The 20,382-nt window shown below is 38.5% G+C and overlaps 1 protein-coding gene across 3 annotated transcripts in view; it reads left to right on the plus strand.

Annotated features, from left to right (window-relative positions):
- The window catches only part of cyfip2 (cytoplasmic FMR1 interacting protein 2), a 47,346-nt gene that overhangs the window by 4,590 nt on the left and 22,374 nt on the right, over positions 1-20,382 (plus strand). For all 3 annotated transcript variants that reach the window (XM_067457520.1, XM_067457518.1, XM_067457519.1), the window contains exons 2-9: positions 8,378-8,527; positions 8,625-8,714; positions 16,099-16,176; positions 16,649-16,750; positions 17,021-17,202; positions 17,279-17,375; positions 18,599-18,727; positions 20,275-20,379. In XM_067457520.1, coding sequence (XP_067313621.1) covers positions 8,411-8,527; positions 8,625-8,714; positions 16,099-16,176; positions 16,649-16,750; positions 17,021-17,202; positions 17,279-17,375; positions 18,599-18,727; positions 20,275-20,379 — 900 coding nt within the window. In that variant the 5' untranslated portion in view covers positions 8,378-8,410. The remainder of the gene's footprint in view (positions 1-8,377; positions 8,528-8,624; positions 8,715-16,098; positions 16,177-16,648; positions 16,751-17,020; positions 17,203-17,278; positions 17,376-18,598; positions 18,728-20,274; positions 20,380-20,382) is intronic.

Raw genomic sequence — 20,382 nt, forward strand, 5'->3', positions numbered from 1 at the left:
TTAAAAAATAAATAAAGATAAAATGGTGATTCTAAATTCGGGTACTCCTATCTGAGATGGAGCAGGTCCAAGGCGGGCTCTTGTAGGGGACATTACCGACACACAGGGCCTCCCCGTTCTTGAGTCCACTTCTTTACACTGTCTGGTACCACAAGAATGAAGTGAAGAACGGTGCTCCAATCTCTTCCAGTCAGACAGCCCTAACCAAAAATAATAATCAATAGATGTATAAGAAATAGAAATATACAGTTGTAAAAGAATTAAAAATAATAAAATGATGATGAACAAAGGTGCACTAAAGCAGTTATAAAAAGATTAAAAAGATGATGCATAGATAAGATAAGGTGCGATTAGTCGGACGTACAGTTTTTTTAAAATGTTTTTTTTTTCATAATGTAGTTCAGACCATTTTAAAAGTGTGTGTGTTTTCAATTGTGTGGTGAGTTTCTCAAACAGTGGTTCCATGATGACTAGTATGTTGCCTATGTAGGGAGTAAGACTATCTAAATATCTATCTTCACTTAAGTATACACAGCAACAAAATGAGTGTCTGTAAAATATGAATAAATTGATGCTTACTACTGTATCTGCTATTTCTTTCACTTGATAAATTGTATTAATTATACAATTAATAATATTAATATCAAATTAATAAAATTGACAAACAATTCAACATTATTACATTATGTTTTTAATAAATCTAAAAATTGGACAATTTTTATGTATTGTGAATGCATGTGGGTAAAGGCAAATGCGTTGCATATAAGCTAAGCAAGTTAATTGATTGTCTGTATGTTGTGCTAGTACTTAAGCGAACTAAAAGAGACATTAATGGTCATTATAATGTTGTTCAAATGGCATATATCATAAGAAATCTGTGATTTTTGTAGGAATTATTATCAGGCTTTAAAGGAAGTTTTTTTGTTTTTGTTTAGATGGGATCGCTTGGGGTCCTAATGAAGACCCGTTTTTGTGGCTTTCTTATGACATCTCACTAGGTTTTGGAGCTCAACTTAATTTTTTTTCAGGGCACAACTTGAAAAAGCTTTGCAGAATTAGTTTATCACAATAGCAGCTTCATACTTGTGTAAGATTTGCTTTGGTTGTCTAAATGGAAAATCGTCTTGTAGTTGCATGACATTGTAAGATGCATAAATGCTGATAGGAAACCCCACCCTTTTACAGAAGCCATTGGTGAATCAGTATTGTTAAAGTGCTGTAGAGCATATCAGCATGCATTTGTTAGTGATGTGTACTCCAACAAGAAAAATGGCTGTACTGGTGTAATGGTTGTACTGGAAGATGTTCCTTGTAGTTTGCACCACACTCGGTAACATGACTTTAATTGATTTTCCTTGCCGTACATCTCTGGACTTGATTGAGCTTGTTAAGACCAGCGGACAGTTGCATAAACTTAGCCCCTGTGTTAAGATTGTGTCCTAAAGGGTTAGTTCACCCCAAAATGAAAATTCTCTCATTAATTAATTACTTACCCTAATGTAGTTCGACACCCGTAAGACCTCTGTTCTATCTTCGGAACACAAATGAAGATATTTTTGTTGAAATCCGATGGCTCAGACATGCTTTCATTGACACCAATGTCATTTCCTCTCTCAAGACCCATAAAAGGCACTAAAGACGTCGTTAAGTATCTCACTACAGTGGCTCTACAATCATTTTATGAACCAATGAGAATAGCGCGCAAAAAACTAAATAACGACGTATATAGACAGTGATGGGCTGAATTTAAAACAATGTTTAGAACTGTTATGAAATCGCGATATTGCGGGGCATTGGTGATTAGAATCATGAATCAATACGCTGATTCATAACGTTCTAAACATTGTTTTGAATTCGGCCCATCGCTGTCTATGCGTCATTATTTCGTTTTTTTGCACACACAAACTCTCGACGCTTCATAAAATGATTGTAGAGCCACTGTAGTGAGATGGGCTTCGTAACTGCGTCTTTAGTGCCTTTATGGGTCTTGAGAGAGCAAATGACATTGGTGTCAATGAAGGCATTTCTGAGCCATCGGATTTAAAAAAAAATATCTTCATTTGTGTTCCGAAGATGAACGGAGGTCTTACAGGTGTCGAACTAGATTGTGGTAAGTAATTAATGACAGAATTTTCATTTTTGGATGAACTTAAGAACTAGTTTGACTAACTACCTTTTTATGTAACTGACTTTGAAAAGTTGTTAAAAGTTAAAAAATATATATATAAATAAATAAAAAAATGACTAACTTTTAAGACTAGTCTAAGCTGTTTGTGAAACCGCCTCTGCTTCTTCTGTGGCCTTCAGCATTGTGCTCGAGTGTTATTTCCACACTGAGCTACTCTGAGAGATCTGAGACCGTTATTCCATCATGTGATTCTGCTGTGACCTCCAACCATCTGACACCAACTCGGTCTCAGCTTGTTGAGAATGCAGTTTAAAGCTGACATGTGTGTTTTTTAATGTTAAAATGTTTTTTCAAGCTTAATGTGGAAAAACCTCTATTAGTAAGCCGTTTGTTGGTTGATTCCCCCCAAATCTGTTGGAGAAGTATTTTTAGGTAGCTTATATATATATATATATATATATATATATATATATATATATATATATATATATATATATATATATATATATATATATATATATATATATATATATATATATATATATATATAATATATATAATAATAATATTTAGATTTATATTTAAAGTCTATAATGTCGTTAAGTCTTCAGACTTTAAACTTATTTTTGGTGATTTTGTCTTTGTTGCTATGAAGTATCATAATTTATTATTCAAACTTCATAATTTCCACACTTTGTTCCTGTTTGTTTCTGTAAGGCATAAGGGAACCCTTGTACTGTTCCATATAGGCTATTAGGTTCCATATTTAATCTCTCCCTTTCCATGTGCTACGTTTAATGGTCAAGCTAACATATTTCCCTGCTGCTTTTGTCAAGCTTTGCTAAAAGGTAAAGACAGATGGCTGATAGGTGCCTGTAGAGACTAGTTTCACTTGTCAGCCGTTCTGGACAGATTAATCATGTGGTTTAGTATTGCATAAACATTTGCAGGTCTGTTTAAAAAAAAAAATCAAGAGGAAAGTAATTTATCTCAAATATACCTCTATAGCTCAATCCGAGAGGCGGGATAAACGTTGGTCTTTCAAACTCCCTCTGCAAACGCGTTGCAACGATGTGCAAGGTTGATAGATTAAACATTCGCTGTATCCGGTCGGCAGAACTCTGAACACATCTTCCCTTTTTAAGAATGACTTCAGTGCCGTTCTTTTCTCAGAGAAAGGCTTGACTCCAAGTCTTCCAGAGTCGTGGTCGAAGCTGATTCGAAAGCCCCGCACACAGACTCTATACGCGATGTGATTGGCCTGACCAGAGTTTGGTTTTTACAGCTCAGACGTGTATTGTGAGTTGCTAGACGATACTTGCGGCAGATTAGATTTGCTGCCGCAAGGTTGCGTCTAGATTTCTAGGCTAGGATTTTTCTACAATTGAAGCAAATAACGTACCATTAAAACGCAAAGCATTAGTTCACTCTCAGTAGGTGCGCTTATGTAACCGCAGTGTTTTTTGGGGTACCGCTGAACACAAGCAGCGCTGCAAAACTTTTCTAAAGGCAGTCAGCTCCCTGATACATTCAAATAAACCCCCTTTCCCCAATTCAGCGTTTATAGTTTTCATGCAATATTTTGGTGAGCTTGCTGTGCCTGATACAGTATTTGCTTTGATGGCGTGTCCGTGTTCTCTTCTTTGCGTCCGTCTTCAATGCGCCCCGTCTCTTGCCTGTGTTAGCGTCCTATTTACAGACTTCATCATATTCCCAAACAAATGTATTGGTGGTAAATGTTGCAATCCAGTTTGTGTGCAAGTCCAGAATATAGAGAGAGCTCAAAATATAACTAAATACCATTTTATTGCTGGTTGACTGGTGCATCTCTACAAAACATTAGACTATTTTTGCAGGCCTCAAGCAAACCCAGGACTAAAACAGACCATACCAAGCCACACTTCCTGAGAATGCAGAGGTCTTGATCCATTTCTTCAAAAGTTGAACTATTTTTATCTTTACTGAATTTGACAGATGCAACATTTTACACCTTTTCTATACAATACAATAGTTTTGTTTTGAGTTACCTTCATACGTGGGCTTATTATATTATGTGTAGGCAATATAGTAGACATGATAAACCTTTTAAAATTTGTAAAGCAGTAGAGGTTTTGGATTATATCCTCTGTTGTTGTTGTTGTTGTTGTTGTTGTTACACTCAGGTAGGTGACATTGCAGTGCTGTTTCCTTAAATGTAAGTTCATAAAAAATCTTTAGTACCTTAAATGGTATAACAAACTTAATAATGATCATTTAAGGCATCTTATATTTGGGGGATGGAAAAACATAAATTGCGATACTTCCTGATGTGATTATTAAACTTCAAAAGGCTGTGATTTCATGAAATAAATGTGAGTAAAGCCTGAATGTGCCACTGTTGTGCACTCGACAGGCTCGCGAGCAGTTCGCAAACAATGATTTGCACACATTTTATGCCAAGTGTTTGCTTATAAAATAATGCTGATCAATTATGGAAATGTTTTCTTTATGGTGTTTATATTGTAATATGTTGTATATGGTTGTAAGAATGCATATTTTATCCTCCTCCTTTAATTTTGAATGATGATGATAATAACGCATATACATTTCAAAATAAGAGTCCCGGTGCATTTTAGGCTTGTTTTTGTTAAAGTTGGGGTAAGTGCTTTCTGGTAAAATTTCATTTCAAATCACCAAAACAAACACGCCCCTACCCCAAAAAAGTGTCTCGCCCCTATTTTGATAGCTCCGGCCCACATGTACGTAACCCAGGCAAGGACTATGGCAGAATCTGCTTGTTACTAATCCAGGTCAAATATTCAATGAAAAGGTGAATATCCATCACAAAACACAAACAGTTCTCATGAACAACTCAATAGAACTCAAGCCGACAGACCAACTATCAAACATATTACACTTCTGACCAGATTATGACAATTTCGAAAGTACACAAGCACGATAGTCTAGCTAATGACATATTACAATTATGACCGGATAAGGGTTATATACAGTGAGGAAAATAAGTATTTGAACACCCTGCAATTTTGCAAGTTCTTCCACTTGGAAATCATGGAGGGTTCTAAAAATTGTCATTTTCGGGGCATGTCTACTGTGAAAGACACAATCTTTTTTTTAAAAATACAGAAATCACAATATATGTTTTTTTAAAAACTATTTATTTGTATGATACAGCTGCAAATACGTATTTGAACACCTGTCTATCCGCTAGAATTCTGACCCTAAAAGACCTGTTAGTCTACCTTTAAAATGTCCACCTCCACTCCATTTATTATCATAAGTTGCTAAAATTGTTGCACCTGTTTGAGGTCTTGGCCAAGACCAAAGAGCTGTCCAAAGACACTAGAGACAAAATGTTACATCACCACAAGGCTGAAAAGGGCTATGGGGAAATTGCCAAGCAGCTTGGTGAAAAAAGGTCCACTGTTGGAGCAATCATTAGAAGATTGAAGAAGCTAAACATGTCTGTCAATCTCCCTCGGACTGAGGCTCCATGCAAGCTCTCACCTCGTGGGGTCTCAATGATTTCTCAAGAAAGGTGAGAAATTAACCCAGAACTACATGGGAGGAGCTGGTAAATGACCTGAAAAGAGCTGGGACCACCGTTTCCAAGGTTACAAGGTTGTTGGTAATACACTTAGACGTCATGGTTTGAAATCACGCATGGCACGGAAGGTTCCCCTGCTTAAACCAGCACATGTCCCGGCCCGTCTTAAGTTTGCCAATGACCATTTGGATGATCCAGAGGAGTCATGGGAGAAATTCCTGTGGTCAGATGAGACCAAAATATAACTTTTTGGTCATAATTCCACTAAATGTGTTTGGAGGAAGAAGAATGATGAGTAGCATCCCTACTGTGCACAGTAGGGATGCTACTCATCATTCTTCTTCCTCCAAACACATTTAGTGGAATTATGACCAAAAAGTTATATTTGGTAGCATCATGCTTTGGGGGTGTTTTTCTGCACATGGGACAGGGCGACTGCACTGTATTAAGGAGAGGATGACCGGAGCCATGTGTTGCGAGATTTTAGGGATCAACCTCCTTCCCTCAGTTAGAGCATTGAAGATGGGTCAAGGCTGGGTCTTCCAACATGACAATGACCCGAAGCACACAGCCAGGATAACCAAGGAGTGGCTCTGTAAGAAGCATATCAAGGTTCTGGCGTGGCCTAGCCAGTCTCCAGACCTAAACCCAACAGAGAATCTTTGGAGGGAGCTGAAACTCTGTTTCTCAGCGACAGGCCAGAAACCTGACTGATCTAGAGAAGATCTGTGTGGAGGAGTGGGCCAAAATCCCTCCTGCAGTGTGTGCAAACCTGGATTTCTGGATTTTGTTTTTAGATTATGTCTCTCACAGTGGACATGTACCTACGATGACAATTTCAAACCCCTCCATGATTTATAAGTGGGAGCAGGGGCGTCGGACTGGGGGGATAAAGGGTACCGAGTGACCAGGGCCCAAAGCGGGAAGTCACTTAGAAGTCATTTTTCTATACATACACATACATGGTATGGGGGCCCAGCAAGATGGTTTGTACCCAGGGCCCAAAATGTGGTGCTACGCCGCTGAGTGGGAGAACTTGCAAAATAGCAGGGTGTTCAAATACTTATTTGCCTCACCGTAGATCATGAAAAGAGGAACCAAACATATTTGAAGTATAGTATCTTACTTGTGGGACACATTTTGTGAGCTCTGATGCTTGAAACAGACAGTGAGGAGATTTAGGGTGCGTTCACACTTGTAGTTCGGTTCGTTTGGTTAGTTTGGTCCGGACCAAAAAACAAAAACAAACATAATAGTCCTGGTCCGCATAGCGTTCACACGGGCATTTTTAACAGCGAACCTAAAGTTACCGAACCAAAGGCACAGGGAGACGCTCACAACCTGATTGGTCGGCTTATATGACGTAGGAGCTCGCTTACCGAACATGCAAAACAATGCTGTGTGCGGATTACACGCGCGGGCATTTTATGCGTGTACATATGGCATTATTTTTTACCAGAGAACTCATGAAGAGCTCATGAAATGTTCAACGCTGTGTGCTGGATTAAACGCGATCATTTTATGTGTGTACATGTGGCATTATTTTTACCCGCTGAGAACTCATGAAGAGCTCATAAAGTGTTTAAAATATTCAAAACAGCAGCAGGATTTCCTCCGTTGTGCAAAAGACAGCCGTTCTGTCGTCTGTACCTGCTAATAATGGGCAGCACAGGAACTTTGATGAGAAGAGCCAGGTATGCTTTTTGTGTGTTTTTTCTAGCATTTTCGAAACATGCTCGTCTGACCAAATATTGATGAGGCTCTTCCTCGTTGCTCTACGTTTGCCCTCTAACGTTAAAGTTACTCATTTTGGATAACGTACACCGATCTTTCCGCGTCGTCAAATCAGCTGCATTATGCGTGGCATCTTGTGACATTATACGTCTGGTTTTTGGTCCGTTTACATGTCTTTGGTCCGTGTTGCGTTCATATATCAATCGAACCGCACCAGAGTTCGTTTGGAAGCGGACCGAGACCCATCTTTTTAGCGGTCTCGGTCCGCTTGTTTGGTGCGCACCAGGGTTCGGATGGCAGCGTTCACATATGTTCAAATGAACCGCACTAACCGAGCAACCGCACCAGGGTTCGTTTTAATCGAACCAAACATGACAAGTGTGAACGCACCCTTAGATGGTCCACACGGTGGGGAAATTAATGGGTCTTTATCATCGCTAATGTGAGTGAGTGACAATACGATTGCAAATGAACAAACAAATGAACATGACACACAAGCATATTCAAGCAAAAGCCAGCATATATTAGTTCTCGGCTAATGTCCGTCCTGTGTGGCTCTCTTTTCACTATAGTAGATGTGCCCCTTACCTGCTGATTGGCTACAAGTTTGTTATAGCACTCTGCCCGACCCCACCTTTAAATAAGTCACACAGCGCCGGGTTTGTAAGATTTGGGTCATATTGCCTGCCCCTATATTATATATTAGTTTAATTGACAAGATCTGTAGGAGCCCTAATTAATCATGTTTTTTGGAATTTGCTGGCAGCCTCAGCTGCCCTTGTGTTTTGAGACTAACTGAATTCCACCAGTGAAACCGAGTGAAAGACTTTAACAAACTAGAGATTTCTTTAAAGTCATGACATTTTTCCCTTTTAAAATGCTATTGTGTTAGACTGCATTTGAACAGAGTTGAAGTGCTTAGTGCAGCATCCGTGTCTGATGTTGAAGCTCCTGGTCTATTTTTGTTTCAGATTGGGCTGTTTTGTGAGTGAACCTGTGTCGCCATGACAACCCACGTGACCCTGGAGGATGCGCTGTCCAATGTGGACCTGCTGGAGGAGCTTCCCCTCCCAGACCAGCAGCCATGCATCGAACCCCCACCATCCTCCATCATGTACCAGGTACAGGCCCCTTATACATTAATTCAAATGCATTTCAATATTTGTAGAAGGATGTCGAGTTCAAATTTTACTGTAAAAATGTTCTTTCTCTTACTAGGCAAACTTCGACACCAACTTTGAGGACAGAAATGCGTTTGTCACTGGTATTGCCCGCTACATTGAACAGGCCACTGTTCACTCCAGCATGGTAAGTAGAAGGACACTTTGTAAAACAGCACATTAGGATGGCTGGTCATGTGACCAGGGCAGCAATAACAAAAGGATGTTGCATTATAACAAAGCTGCTCTTTATGGTTCTTGCTGAAATCTTTATCAGAAGAGAGCATTGAGAAGCAGAAACAGTCATTTACTTTATCTAATGTAGGCTTTTCTTTGCCACAATGATATTTAAATAAGTCATGAGCAGTGCAGTTTCTGTCCCAAAGCTTCACTTACAAAAGAAAATCTAGGTACTGTGAAGAAAAATTCAACTGTCAGTGTTCAATACATTTCATATACATCGACCTTAACATATCACTTTTAAATTGTGAATCAGCATTTGTGTTGACCAGTAATAAAGTTGTGTTATGTTGTATATAAAAATATGCAACCGTTCAAAAGTTTGTGGAGGGTAAGATTTTTGATTTGTAAAAGGTTTTATTCAGCATAGGTGGGTTAAATTAAACATTTATAATGTTACAAAAAAAATGTCCATTTCAAATATTGTGCTGTCCTTTTGAATTCATCAGACAATCCAAAGAAAACTATCACAGTTTACAACAAAAAATTAAGCAGTACAACTGTTTTCAGCATGTTTTGTGCTATATCAAAACCCCATCAGTTTCAATTCTGTTTTTCCAGAGGCGGAGAGCTCAGGACAAACACCTTTTCACAAAGGCACCCTTGTCTTGTTTATGCTTGCTGTTTTGTGTTTGTGGAGGTTTGGGGTTTGGGGTTTGTGCTGGAGAGAATTGAGATTGAAGCATCTACTCCACCTCTTCCTCTCGAAGTTTAGTGGCACACGGATGTGCTTGGACTGTGAAACAGTAGCACGTTAGTCTATAGAGAAGTCCTCAAGGACTGGAGGTCCTGTTTGCTTCAGCAAGCTTCTGTTAAAGCTCTACTGAGCGCATAGTTGTAGGTCTGAATGAATGATCTGGCATCTCTAAACTTGGAATTATGAGTATATATAGTGTTTTTAATGTGAACAATATAGGCCTATTGAAATCATGTCCTCATACTTACAAATATACAACTTGCTTAATGTGCAGACTCCATTCATGTCTTTTTTTTAATCAGCTGCAAATACTTTTTTGTCATCAGCTCAAAAAAACACTTTAAACAAGAATCTCTAGAGGTTTCTAAAACACCTCAACATTCTTACAATGATGATAGCAATAGCAGATGCTTGTTGTGGAGTTACATATTAGGCCGGGGACACACTGCAAGCGTCTCTGCTGCGTGGCGTGTCCGTTTTTATTTCGTCTCACATATTAACCGGTTAGCGCTTGCATACTGCCTGTGTCAGCCACGCGGTTCACGCGCGGTCCGAGCCGCACGGAAAACGCGTGCATGCTTCAAATAGAAGAGACGCCTATTTTTCACGCAACACGCGAGCGTGTTGGAAGCGTTTCTAGGCAAAACAGCATAGGAAAAGGTGTTTATATGCCATTTTGACACGAATACATATTAATAAATGACATTTTCATGTTTGAAAGTCTGTAGGTTAACATAAATGCAGATATAGGCCTTGTAATAATAAAAAACATAATTATCGATTTTGAAATATTAAACCTGTCAATACAGAACGAAATATTCTGTAGCCTATTTTGCCGTCAATACCATATGTATGGTCAATAGGCTACTGCCGACGTTGTCTTTGCTGTATCAATAGGCAATATATTTATATTTAACATGAAGTATAGGGCTTCCCAGCAGCAGCAGCGCCATTTCTGTCATATCCAAATCCAGCATCGACTGGAGATTTGTTTACAAACGATTCCGCTGTGAAATGAAGTGAACATGTCTTCCCCTAGTGAGTTGGAACTTCATTAAAAATAAAGTTCAACCACTCATTCCTAATATTAGGATCGGAAGGAAGCATATGCAGCGACTGTGTCCTTCCACAATATCCTGCTTGCTATCTTCCACAGGTTTATTGCTGCTGGCTTAGGGCTGGACGATATGGCCAAAATTTATATCACGATATATTTCTTAATTTCGGTCGATACGATATAATTTCGATATCGATATGAACTATATAAAAGTTTTAGAAAAACTACCAAGAACTGCCACAAAGGTCTGTACCTACAAACTTCTGAAAAATTAATTTGCGAAGTCTATGAAACCTCCTCCTATAAAACTATATAATATTTTAGAAATAAAAACGGTACAAATAAATGAATGTTCACCTTTTATTTGCAGATTTATTTGCATTTAAGTCAAATAAACATAAGACTCTCACTTCGCAGACGCAGTTTATTGAGCATTTTCTTTTAAGTTTTAAATTTCAGTGAAGAACGATTCATAGCGCTATATTCTCCTTTAATGTAAAACTACAGACCTTTATCTACTGATGCACAAAAAATAAATAAAAGAAGACTCAATTCAGTGGCCTATTTGTGCTCTGTTTGAGATGACTGCACGCTGCTTTTTGCAAGGCTTTAACAGGAGCAAATGATACATTATCGTGAAGCCATGTCTGACCGTCTTTCTCAAGCATTGAAAGGTAATTTAAACGAGAATGAACGCGTTGGTGTTAATACATGACATTGTGTGCAAATGTGGAAAGTATTAAAACAAATGTGCCACTTGCCTCTTACATAAAAATAGTCTACATGGATTATTTTTAACGCTTATCGTATTGTTAGACATTAGATTGATGCATCTATGTCGATGTATTGTTACACCCGGCACCTCTCCGGCACATTTTGCAGCACACTGAAACCTGAAGTTTAATATCAGATCTTAAGCCACATTCGCACGGGACTAGTGTTATCTAAGGACCTCTGGTGATTTGTAATAATTGCAGAGAATGTCTGTGATCTTAATCCCATGCGAATCGGCCATGTCTGTAATTTGTATAGTAAAAATTCCCCCGCAAATTACCTAGCATATTTCGCCGAACACCGAGGTCCTGATAATAGTAGTCCCGTGCGAATCGACATCTCTGTAATATGGTCAGGATTAGGCGGATTGTATATCATTTTTGCAAGCTTTTTTTCTTCCTGTGAGCATTTCTATCTTTATCTTTCACGAAGAATAAAGTCTGCATTCATAATGCGCACCGTTATGAATCCCCGTGCAGCCGCGCCCGCACGGATTATACTTTCACTTTAGAATGATTATCAATTTGAGAGTAATCTGATTGAATGGTGTGTTTAATATTAACATCAATAGCCTACTGTTCTTAATGAAAAACAGAACAGTACAGTACAATGACAAGCTTGTTTAAATAGCCACTTTTGCATTTGAAACTGAATCTTCCGTCGTATATTGTGAGCTTCTCACTCGTGATAAATTAAATCTGATTCCTGCCGCTGGTCTGAGCTCAGTTCATGGCGTCTGTTCGCTAACTGAACGAAATTATATTTATTTATTAGGCTACTGTAAAATAATCAAAACGATATCGATGCTTGTTTATGATTTCATACAGATATCTATAACGAAGTCTATCATATCCGGGAGAAGTCAGTAAATTCAAGTAAAATCACAGGCTTGCTTATCCCGTGCTAATGCGCCACGCAAAACTCAGATGTGGGGGAGTCATTTCTAAATCACAGAGGTCTTTAATACTAATCCCGTGTGAATAGTGCTGTAGATAGCCGAACCACTTCCACGCCACTAAAGAAAGTTAGTCTTTCTCCTTACTTGTGGAAGCTCGTCCAGTCACATTTGTATTAGTCAGGGAAACTCTTTTTGTAACTAAAACTTGCCGCGTTGGATCTATCAGCCTACTACTGCTGAGCACTGGCTGCATGTCCCGTGGTGTACGTCATCGCGCTAGCCAATCGTGTTCTGCTCTTTCTGACGGCTGCGCCCTGAACGTCAGTCAGTGAGGAATGCTGTAATGTATATCGAAATATCGGAAATGTGTTTAAAAATCATATCACCGTTATTGAAAAAAATTATATCGCGATATATATTGATATTGAATTATTGTCCAGCCCTATGCTGGCTTGTGATCGACCAAACAGCTCCATGAGTCTGTGGGCAGGGCTACTGAATTACACGTTCTGTAGAGGTGTGTGGTTCGTATCGCAGTGAAGTAATTATAAAGCACAGGACCGTTTTCTGAGCCTGGTGTCTATAAGAGTGCTTTCACGCTCGCCTCATTTTGTTAGGTTGAATCGTACTAGAGTGCGTTTCCCTCTTTGGTGCGGTTCGTTTGGTCAGGTCTGAAAGCAGCAATCGCACTCGGGTGCGCACCAAAAGCGGACCAAACAAGAGTACCGAGACCTCCTTGAAGAGGTGGTCTCGGTACGCTTGCAAACGAACTCTGGAGCGGTTTCGATTGTGGTGAGACCGTGATCCTACCTCGAACAGAACCAACTGCTAAAGTACTGCTCATTTTTGGACTAAATCAGCTGCCGTAGTTAGCTGCGCTGACATTGTGTGAATGACATTATTATCTGATAGATCGTTGGAAATACTTTCGGAAGATGAGCATGTCGCCGTTTGCAGTGCATTAGAATGTTGTTTTCACGTCGCATCTGCGCTTCATTATAGAAATGTATTGTTTGCATACTGTGGTAAATACACACAGTGTAGTAGATTATGGCCAGGGACAAAACCAGCCCACGCAGTCGTCTCTCCATTGTGTTATAGTTTGCTGGCTTTTCCTCTTCTGTTGAAATTTTCCCACGGGAAAATTCTAACCAATCGAAAAGCAGTTTAGGATATATGCCATGGCCAATGAGTGATGGGGATGTTGTCATGTGCCTGCGTTTTGGTTAGTTTCAACTGGTTCGGACCAAAGCAATCAGTGTGGTGTGAAAAGGAACCAAAAAAGCTGAAAAATGCAACAATGTATAATTGTTTGCCCTTGGTTCGGACCAAATAGTGATGTGAACCGAACTAGTGATGTGAAAGCACCCTAAAAGCTTTTCTTTGAGTAACAAGGAAGTTTTCAGCTCTGAAACTTCTTCTGAAACTGAGGATATTCTTATATTACCATGACCTTTTAAATATCAAAAGCTCAAGGGAAAGGTGATTTTCTCAATTCATCACCCCTTTAAGTGTACTTAAATAGCATATAACGATGTTTTTGCTAAAATGGATATTCAAAGACAAATTAAAAGACAAATTAAGGTGGATAAGGCACAATATAAGCAAAAAATTTAAGCTAAAATTTTACAGGGAAAAACTAAACGGGCAAAGGAAGGCATCCGAACGATGATTAGTATACCATATAAAAGTAAGGGAAATCATAACTCAAAAACGAAAACTATAGAAGCAATAAATGGAGACTTTGAATTAGCAAATTAAATCAGTTATTTTCACGCTTGTGTACAAGTGAGGATGAGAATAGTCCTCTCATTATTAATTACAATTATTACTATCTCGACAATGACTAAGTAATTTTTTAGTTGAGATCAAGAAACTGTTTCAAAGATGTAACAGATACAAGAACCCAGGACCTGATAACAACTGTGGACGAGTGTTAAATAACTGCGCTGAGCAATTAGCCAAAGTTTTCACTTTGTTTCAAACCTCTTGAGACCAGCATGTTAACTATATGGAAAACTTAAACTATCATACCTATTTCAGAAATGAATAAACCAGTAGAACGTAGTGACTATCGGCCAATTACGTTAACTTCTTTGGTGTTTAAAAGCTTTGAAAGGCTTGTTAAAAGGTATTTAGTGTCAAATACACATTATTTAATGGATCCCAACTTTAACATTATTGCACATTACTCACATCTTGAAGGTCCCAAAAATCATGTTAAAATACTATTCGCTGACTTTTCTTCGGCTTTTAATAATATTGTGCCATCTGTTTTGGTTGAAAGACTAGCCACAGAGTTCTCAGTAGACGGGGGACTTATTCTGTGGCTGCAGGATTTCACCGAGTTCAGCGAGTGTGTGTGTGTGGGGGACTCACTGTCTGAGAAACAGATTACTAATGTCGGATGTCCGCAAGGCTGTGTCCTCTCACCTTTACTGTTTATTTTGTATACAAACTACTGTTAGATGTACAAGATGTACACATCCAGGGAGATACCTAATTAAATTTGCTGATGACAGCATTAGTTAGTTTCCTTTAGAGGGATGAGGAAAAACACGGACCAGTTTTAAATGAATTTATTTCTGGTGCGACACGTCAAACCTTAAACTAAGTATTGCAAAAACTAAGGAGATGAGTATTGATTTTAGAAAAGAGTCTTTGATGAGTGTGACTACTATTAAGGGGGAGCCTATTCAGAGTGTTAATGAGTATAAATACCTAGGGGTTGTTTTGGATCACAAGTCGAAGTGGGATGATGAGTTTGAGAGACTTCCATCAGGTCCCAGATTTAGAATACCAGTGTTTTTTAAAAACGGGGAAAAAATCTTTCATGCCACAAGCAGTTAAAGTCTTAAATGAAAAATAGTGTTTTTGTAGTGTCTGCTGAGGTCTCAGTGATGTTTTATTATATATATATATATATATATATATATATATATATATATATATATATATATATATATATATATATATATATATATATATATATATATATAGGCTAGTTTTCTGTGTATGATGTTTGGTTGTGTTGTGATTATGCACATGGAAACAATTGCAAACAAATTTCCCCTAGGGGACAAAAAAGTCAACAACAACAAGTACAGTACTCAAGTAAATGTGCTTAGTTACTGTCCACCTTACATGATGATATTTACATGGCAACGATGTTATCTCCAGTCTATTGGTGTGTGTTGCATAGTGTTTCTTTACAGTGTGACATTGACAACTATTGGCCTGGCATGCATAATACAGCGTTTTTAGTTTTCACTGATGCATGTAAACGGATAATTTTGACATCATTGTCATCTCTAAAACCTTTCAGCAACACAAAGGGAAGACTTTTGAATACATCGTTCGTTGCCATGTAAACATACCCTTAGATGACATGTCTAGTCAGTTTTGCACATGCTTAGTTTTGCAGAGGCCTAATTGTTTGTAATACTTGCTGAATTGTGATTGGCAGAAATCCAGGTTATATGATTTATTAATGGAAAGTGGAGCATAATTAGGGACTTGGTCTACACTGAATGCCCATTGCCACTCTAATCAACGAAACTGTCTAGACTACAAGTGCTCTGATGATTATAATGGAGCAATCTAGTTTTGCCATGTTGGCTTTTCCCTTTATCCCTCCGTCTATAAATGGATTTACAATTGTTCACACCGTTATTGTTGACTTGAAAGCTCTGGGAATTCTTTTGGGAAATGTAGATCTAGTTATACTACATGGCAATAATGGTGAATACCAACAGGTTATAACATGTATTAACCGCACATTTACACACAATTACCCGTTTATATTTGTGGTTCCTATAGCTGTTGTTCTTTTTCCTCTTTTTCAAACTGTTTTTTTTTTCTCTCAGAATGAAATGCTGGAGGAGGGGCATGAGTATGCTGTCATGCTGTACACCTGGAGGAGCTGCTCCAGAGCCATTCCTCAGGTAGACACACACACACACACACACACACACACACACACACACACAGACAGCATCTGATGCAGTTAATGGTGGTCCAATGAGAGCATATTTCTCAGTACTCTAGTAAGATTCATGCACAGTTTGGCCTACTAGCCCATATACAGTTTTACTATCTGGTGTATCGTAGCGTGGAAGAGGAAATGCAGTATGAACATCCTAAAGTGTAAAAATGTACATATTTATAGAATTATTGAAGTTAATCCAAATAAGCCAAGTGCCAGCATTCAGAATATTGTGTATGTTAAGTCTGGTCTTACATGAAAATGCTCTCCACCTTTTTCTGAGTCTAAACCCCTTTTAATTTATCTAAAATAAATAATTAAAATGACCAAGTTCAATAACATGCCATGCACTAACTACAGAAAAAGGCTCATTATTTATAATCTCAGTTTTGAATCCAACCATTTTAATGTCGCCCTCTTGTGCCTCTCAGGTGAAGTGCAATGAGCAGCCGAATCGGGTGGAGATCTATGAGAAGACTGTGGAGGTGCTGGAACCTGAGGTCACCAAACTCATGAAGTTCATGTACTTCCAGGTGAGAGACGAATACAAATCTTTGAACTCTATTCATTATTTATTCATTCTTAAAGGTCTCATACTGGCTAGATTTTTTTTAAAATTATTTCTTATATAGAAATGTTAACCTTATTAAGAAATTATCGAACACTTTAATTTAATTTACTTAGGAATTATTACCTTTACAAATAAAGGAGTGTGATAAATAGCATATACGTTTGTGTATTGCTTTTAAAATTGGTAAAATTTCACTAGTACACTTCGTTAACATTGATATCCCTCCCTCTAGCGCAAGGCCATTGAACGTTTTTGCAGCGAGGTAAAGCGACTGTGTCACGCTGAACGCAGGAAGGACTTTGTGTCCGAGGCCTACCTGCTCACTTTAGGAAAATTCATCAACATGTTTGCTGTGCTGGATGAACTGAAGAATATGAAGTGCAGTGTGAAAAATGACCACTCTGCTTACAAACGGTATTACAGGATCATGCTTGCAGTAAAGTGATTTTTCATAAAATACACATTTGATGATACTATTTCTTTTTTTCAGAGCGGCTCAGTTCCTGAGAAAGATGGCTGACCCACAGTCCATCCAGGAGTCCCAGAACCTCTCTATGTTTTTAGCCAATCACAACAGAATTACACAGGTACATTTAACTTCAAATATTGTCATATTTACATTAAAGGAATAATTCACCCAAAATGTAAATTGCCTTTTTTTATTCTGTTTAACTTTTATTTGTTTTATTTCTCATGTAATTCAAGTTTAATTATTCAAGTATTTGTTCAGCTCAATTCAATGACTTCATTCCGACTTTTAAACTCAAATAAAGGCTAAAACACACCAGAAAGTAGAGGTGTAACGGTACACAAATCTGACGGTTCAGTACACAGTTCGGTATGATTTTGGTACAGCAGTTTTACAAAATTGCTTTTTATTTATTTTTATTCTACAGTTGTTTACTGAAAAAAAATATGTCTAAATTAATTAAATTATAACTAAACGTTTCTTAAAGATAATGCTGCAAATATATAGGGAGTCCTTACTTACGCTACACATGGTAATATTATAGGTTAATATTATTATAAAGGTTAACAACAGAGCCCAATGATGCCTCAATTCAGTTATTTTTAGATATAATAATCAACACTCATAAGCTTCACATAAGGCAGTTTTAACATTAAAATCGAATTAAATATTTTTTCTTCAATTCGTTGCTGAAATATAATCTTTTATACATGGCTGTCAAATCATGACAGATTTATTTAAACATACATTTAATAAACAAGACATCAATAACAGGTAAAGTAGAATATAATGAATATATAGGCTAATATATAGTGCATATATTTAGCGAAAGAGTTTATTTCTCTAGTGAACTAACACAGATGTGCACACTAAATGACTTTCCTGAGGTAAATGTGATGCTATAGGACATTGCAAGCTGTTTTGTCTTTCCATGTTTGAAACACCGATAGAGCGATTACACGACATATGATACATTTCAGTAAGTTGTAATGTCTCCTCAACATAGCCTACCTTAAGAGATATTAATTAATGTTTATTCTTTAGGAAGAGATGACCGCGTTTACTCGCGTGCCGCTCTGCCGTTTAAACTGACACGTGCACCGAACCGAAAGACCTGTATCGAAACGGTTCGGTACGAATACGTGTACCGTTACACCCCTACCAGAAAGGCATCCTAATGTGGTCCATAAAGTTTCTAAAGCTATACTCGGGTGTGGAACAGCCTGAAATTAACATTTAGTTTTTTTATGTGGATAACTTTGCCTTCCCCTAAAGCTTCTGTGTTCACCTCTCATTTGGACATTGACATGCAGTGTTTTGTTTTGTGTGATGTTTGTCCAGTGTCTGCACCAGCAGCTAGAGGTAATCCCAGGTTATGAGGAGCTGCTGGCTGATATTGTCAACATCTGTGTGGATTACTATGAGAACAAGATGTACTTGACCCCCAGTGAGAAACACATGCTGCTAAAGGTGAGCATAACCCTTTCTTGCTGAAGCCTTTAAAGGGGGGGTGAAATGCTGTTTCATGCATACTGATCTTTTTACACTGTTAAAGACTTGGAATCCCATTCTAAACATGGACAAAGTTTCAAAAGTTAAGGTGGACGTTTGATGGGAGTATTTCTTTGTCAAAAATACTACTTCCGGTTAGTCATAAGTTTCGGCAAGTTTTTTGCGATCATGCGTCCCCATTGACGTTAGTGGGGGCGGAATTTCCTTGTATGGGCCTTACGGACAATTCTACCGGAAGCGTGTGAGAGAGAGAGAGGGAGAGAGAGAGAGGGAGAGAGCGAAAGCAACAGGCTATGCCCATCAAAGCGCTCGTAGGCTGCGCTGCACAGGTAATGTGCACAATTAACAATGACATCAAAAAGTGCGTTTTTGGTTGCCAGACCAAGACAGTCCTGCACAGATTCCCCCAAAACCCCGCGGTAAGGCAACAGTGGATGTAATTTGCTTTTCCGGATCAGCAACTGAGTTGCGCGAATGTTTATATCTGTTCGCTGCATTTCGGTGCCGACTGTTTCATAAACATGGCCCAGCATGACGCCGGATTTTCCAATAGCCTAATGCTGAAGGATGGAGCAGTCCCAACGTTAGAACCGCGGGCGGTGAGTTAGACTGCTTCAAATGTCTGTGTCTATGCTCATCAAGTAGCCCAAACATGATCACGTATAGTTACTATATATATTACTATATATAGAAATTGATCAATGGAGCATGCGATGTGTAGTGCGTGTACATTTGTTTAGCTGGCCACTATATGTGTAACTTTATGTTTGTGTATTGTAAAAGCACTCAACAATACACAAAGAGGGGGGAAATATGTTGAACTAAATAAGCACGCTTCTTCATTCAAATGCGCTACTATTCCGTGTCTATCTATGTAAACACTAACTTAACCTGTCTACACAAACCACGCGTAAACACACAAACACACGTGCACAACTGCACTTCCCACATGTACACCTTCAAAGACAAAAATACGACGATATAATTCAAGTATAAATATGTAAATAACACAAGCCGCTAAGCATATTATATAGTTAGTGTATATCGTACCACATAGAGACGTCCTGCTCTAGTCGTTTTTGCTGCTGCTCCTGTTCAACTGCAGCCTCTGGGTCTGATTCCGGATCATAGATGTATGGCTGTATCTGATTAAAAGCCATATTTTTATTTTGAATAAAGTTTTTTCCCCGCTGTTAGGGATGACAGCTTTACGACGCACTCAACGCACTCAACACAATAGCAGCAGCGAGCACACGTCATTATTTAGCTCCGCTCACACGACACGCCCCCACCCGCTCGGCTTTTTTCGGAAAGACTCGGAACAGCGCATCTTTCTTATATAATTATAAAAAAAATAAAGACTTTTCGGAGATATGCAGGATGCAATGCTACTCTATAGGTACTCAAGATTGACATGACACTGACTGAAACTGAGTGTTTCACCCCCCCTTTAATACACAGCTGAAAGAGAACTTTACAAATGAAGGCACGGCTCTATGTTTCAGGTCATGGGTTTTGGCCTGTACTTGATGGACGGAAATGTCAGCAACATCTATAAGCTGGATGCAAAGAAAAGGATAAACCTCAGCAAAATCGACAAGTTCTTTAAGGTG

This window comes from Pseudorasbora parva, chromosome 11, assembly GCF_024679245.1.
Source record: "Pseudorasbora parva isolate DD20220531a chromosome 11, ASM2467924v1, whole genome shotgun sequence".
Lineage (NCBI taxonomy): Eukaryota > Metazoa > Chordata > Actinopteri > Cypriniformes > Gobionidae > Pseudorasbora > Pseudorasbora parva.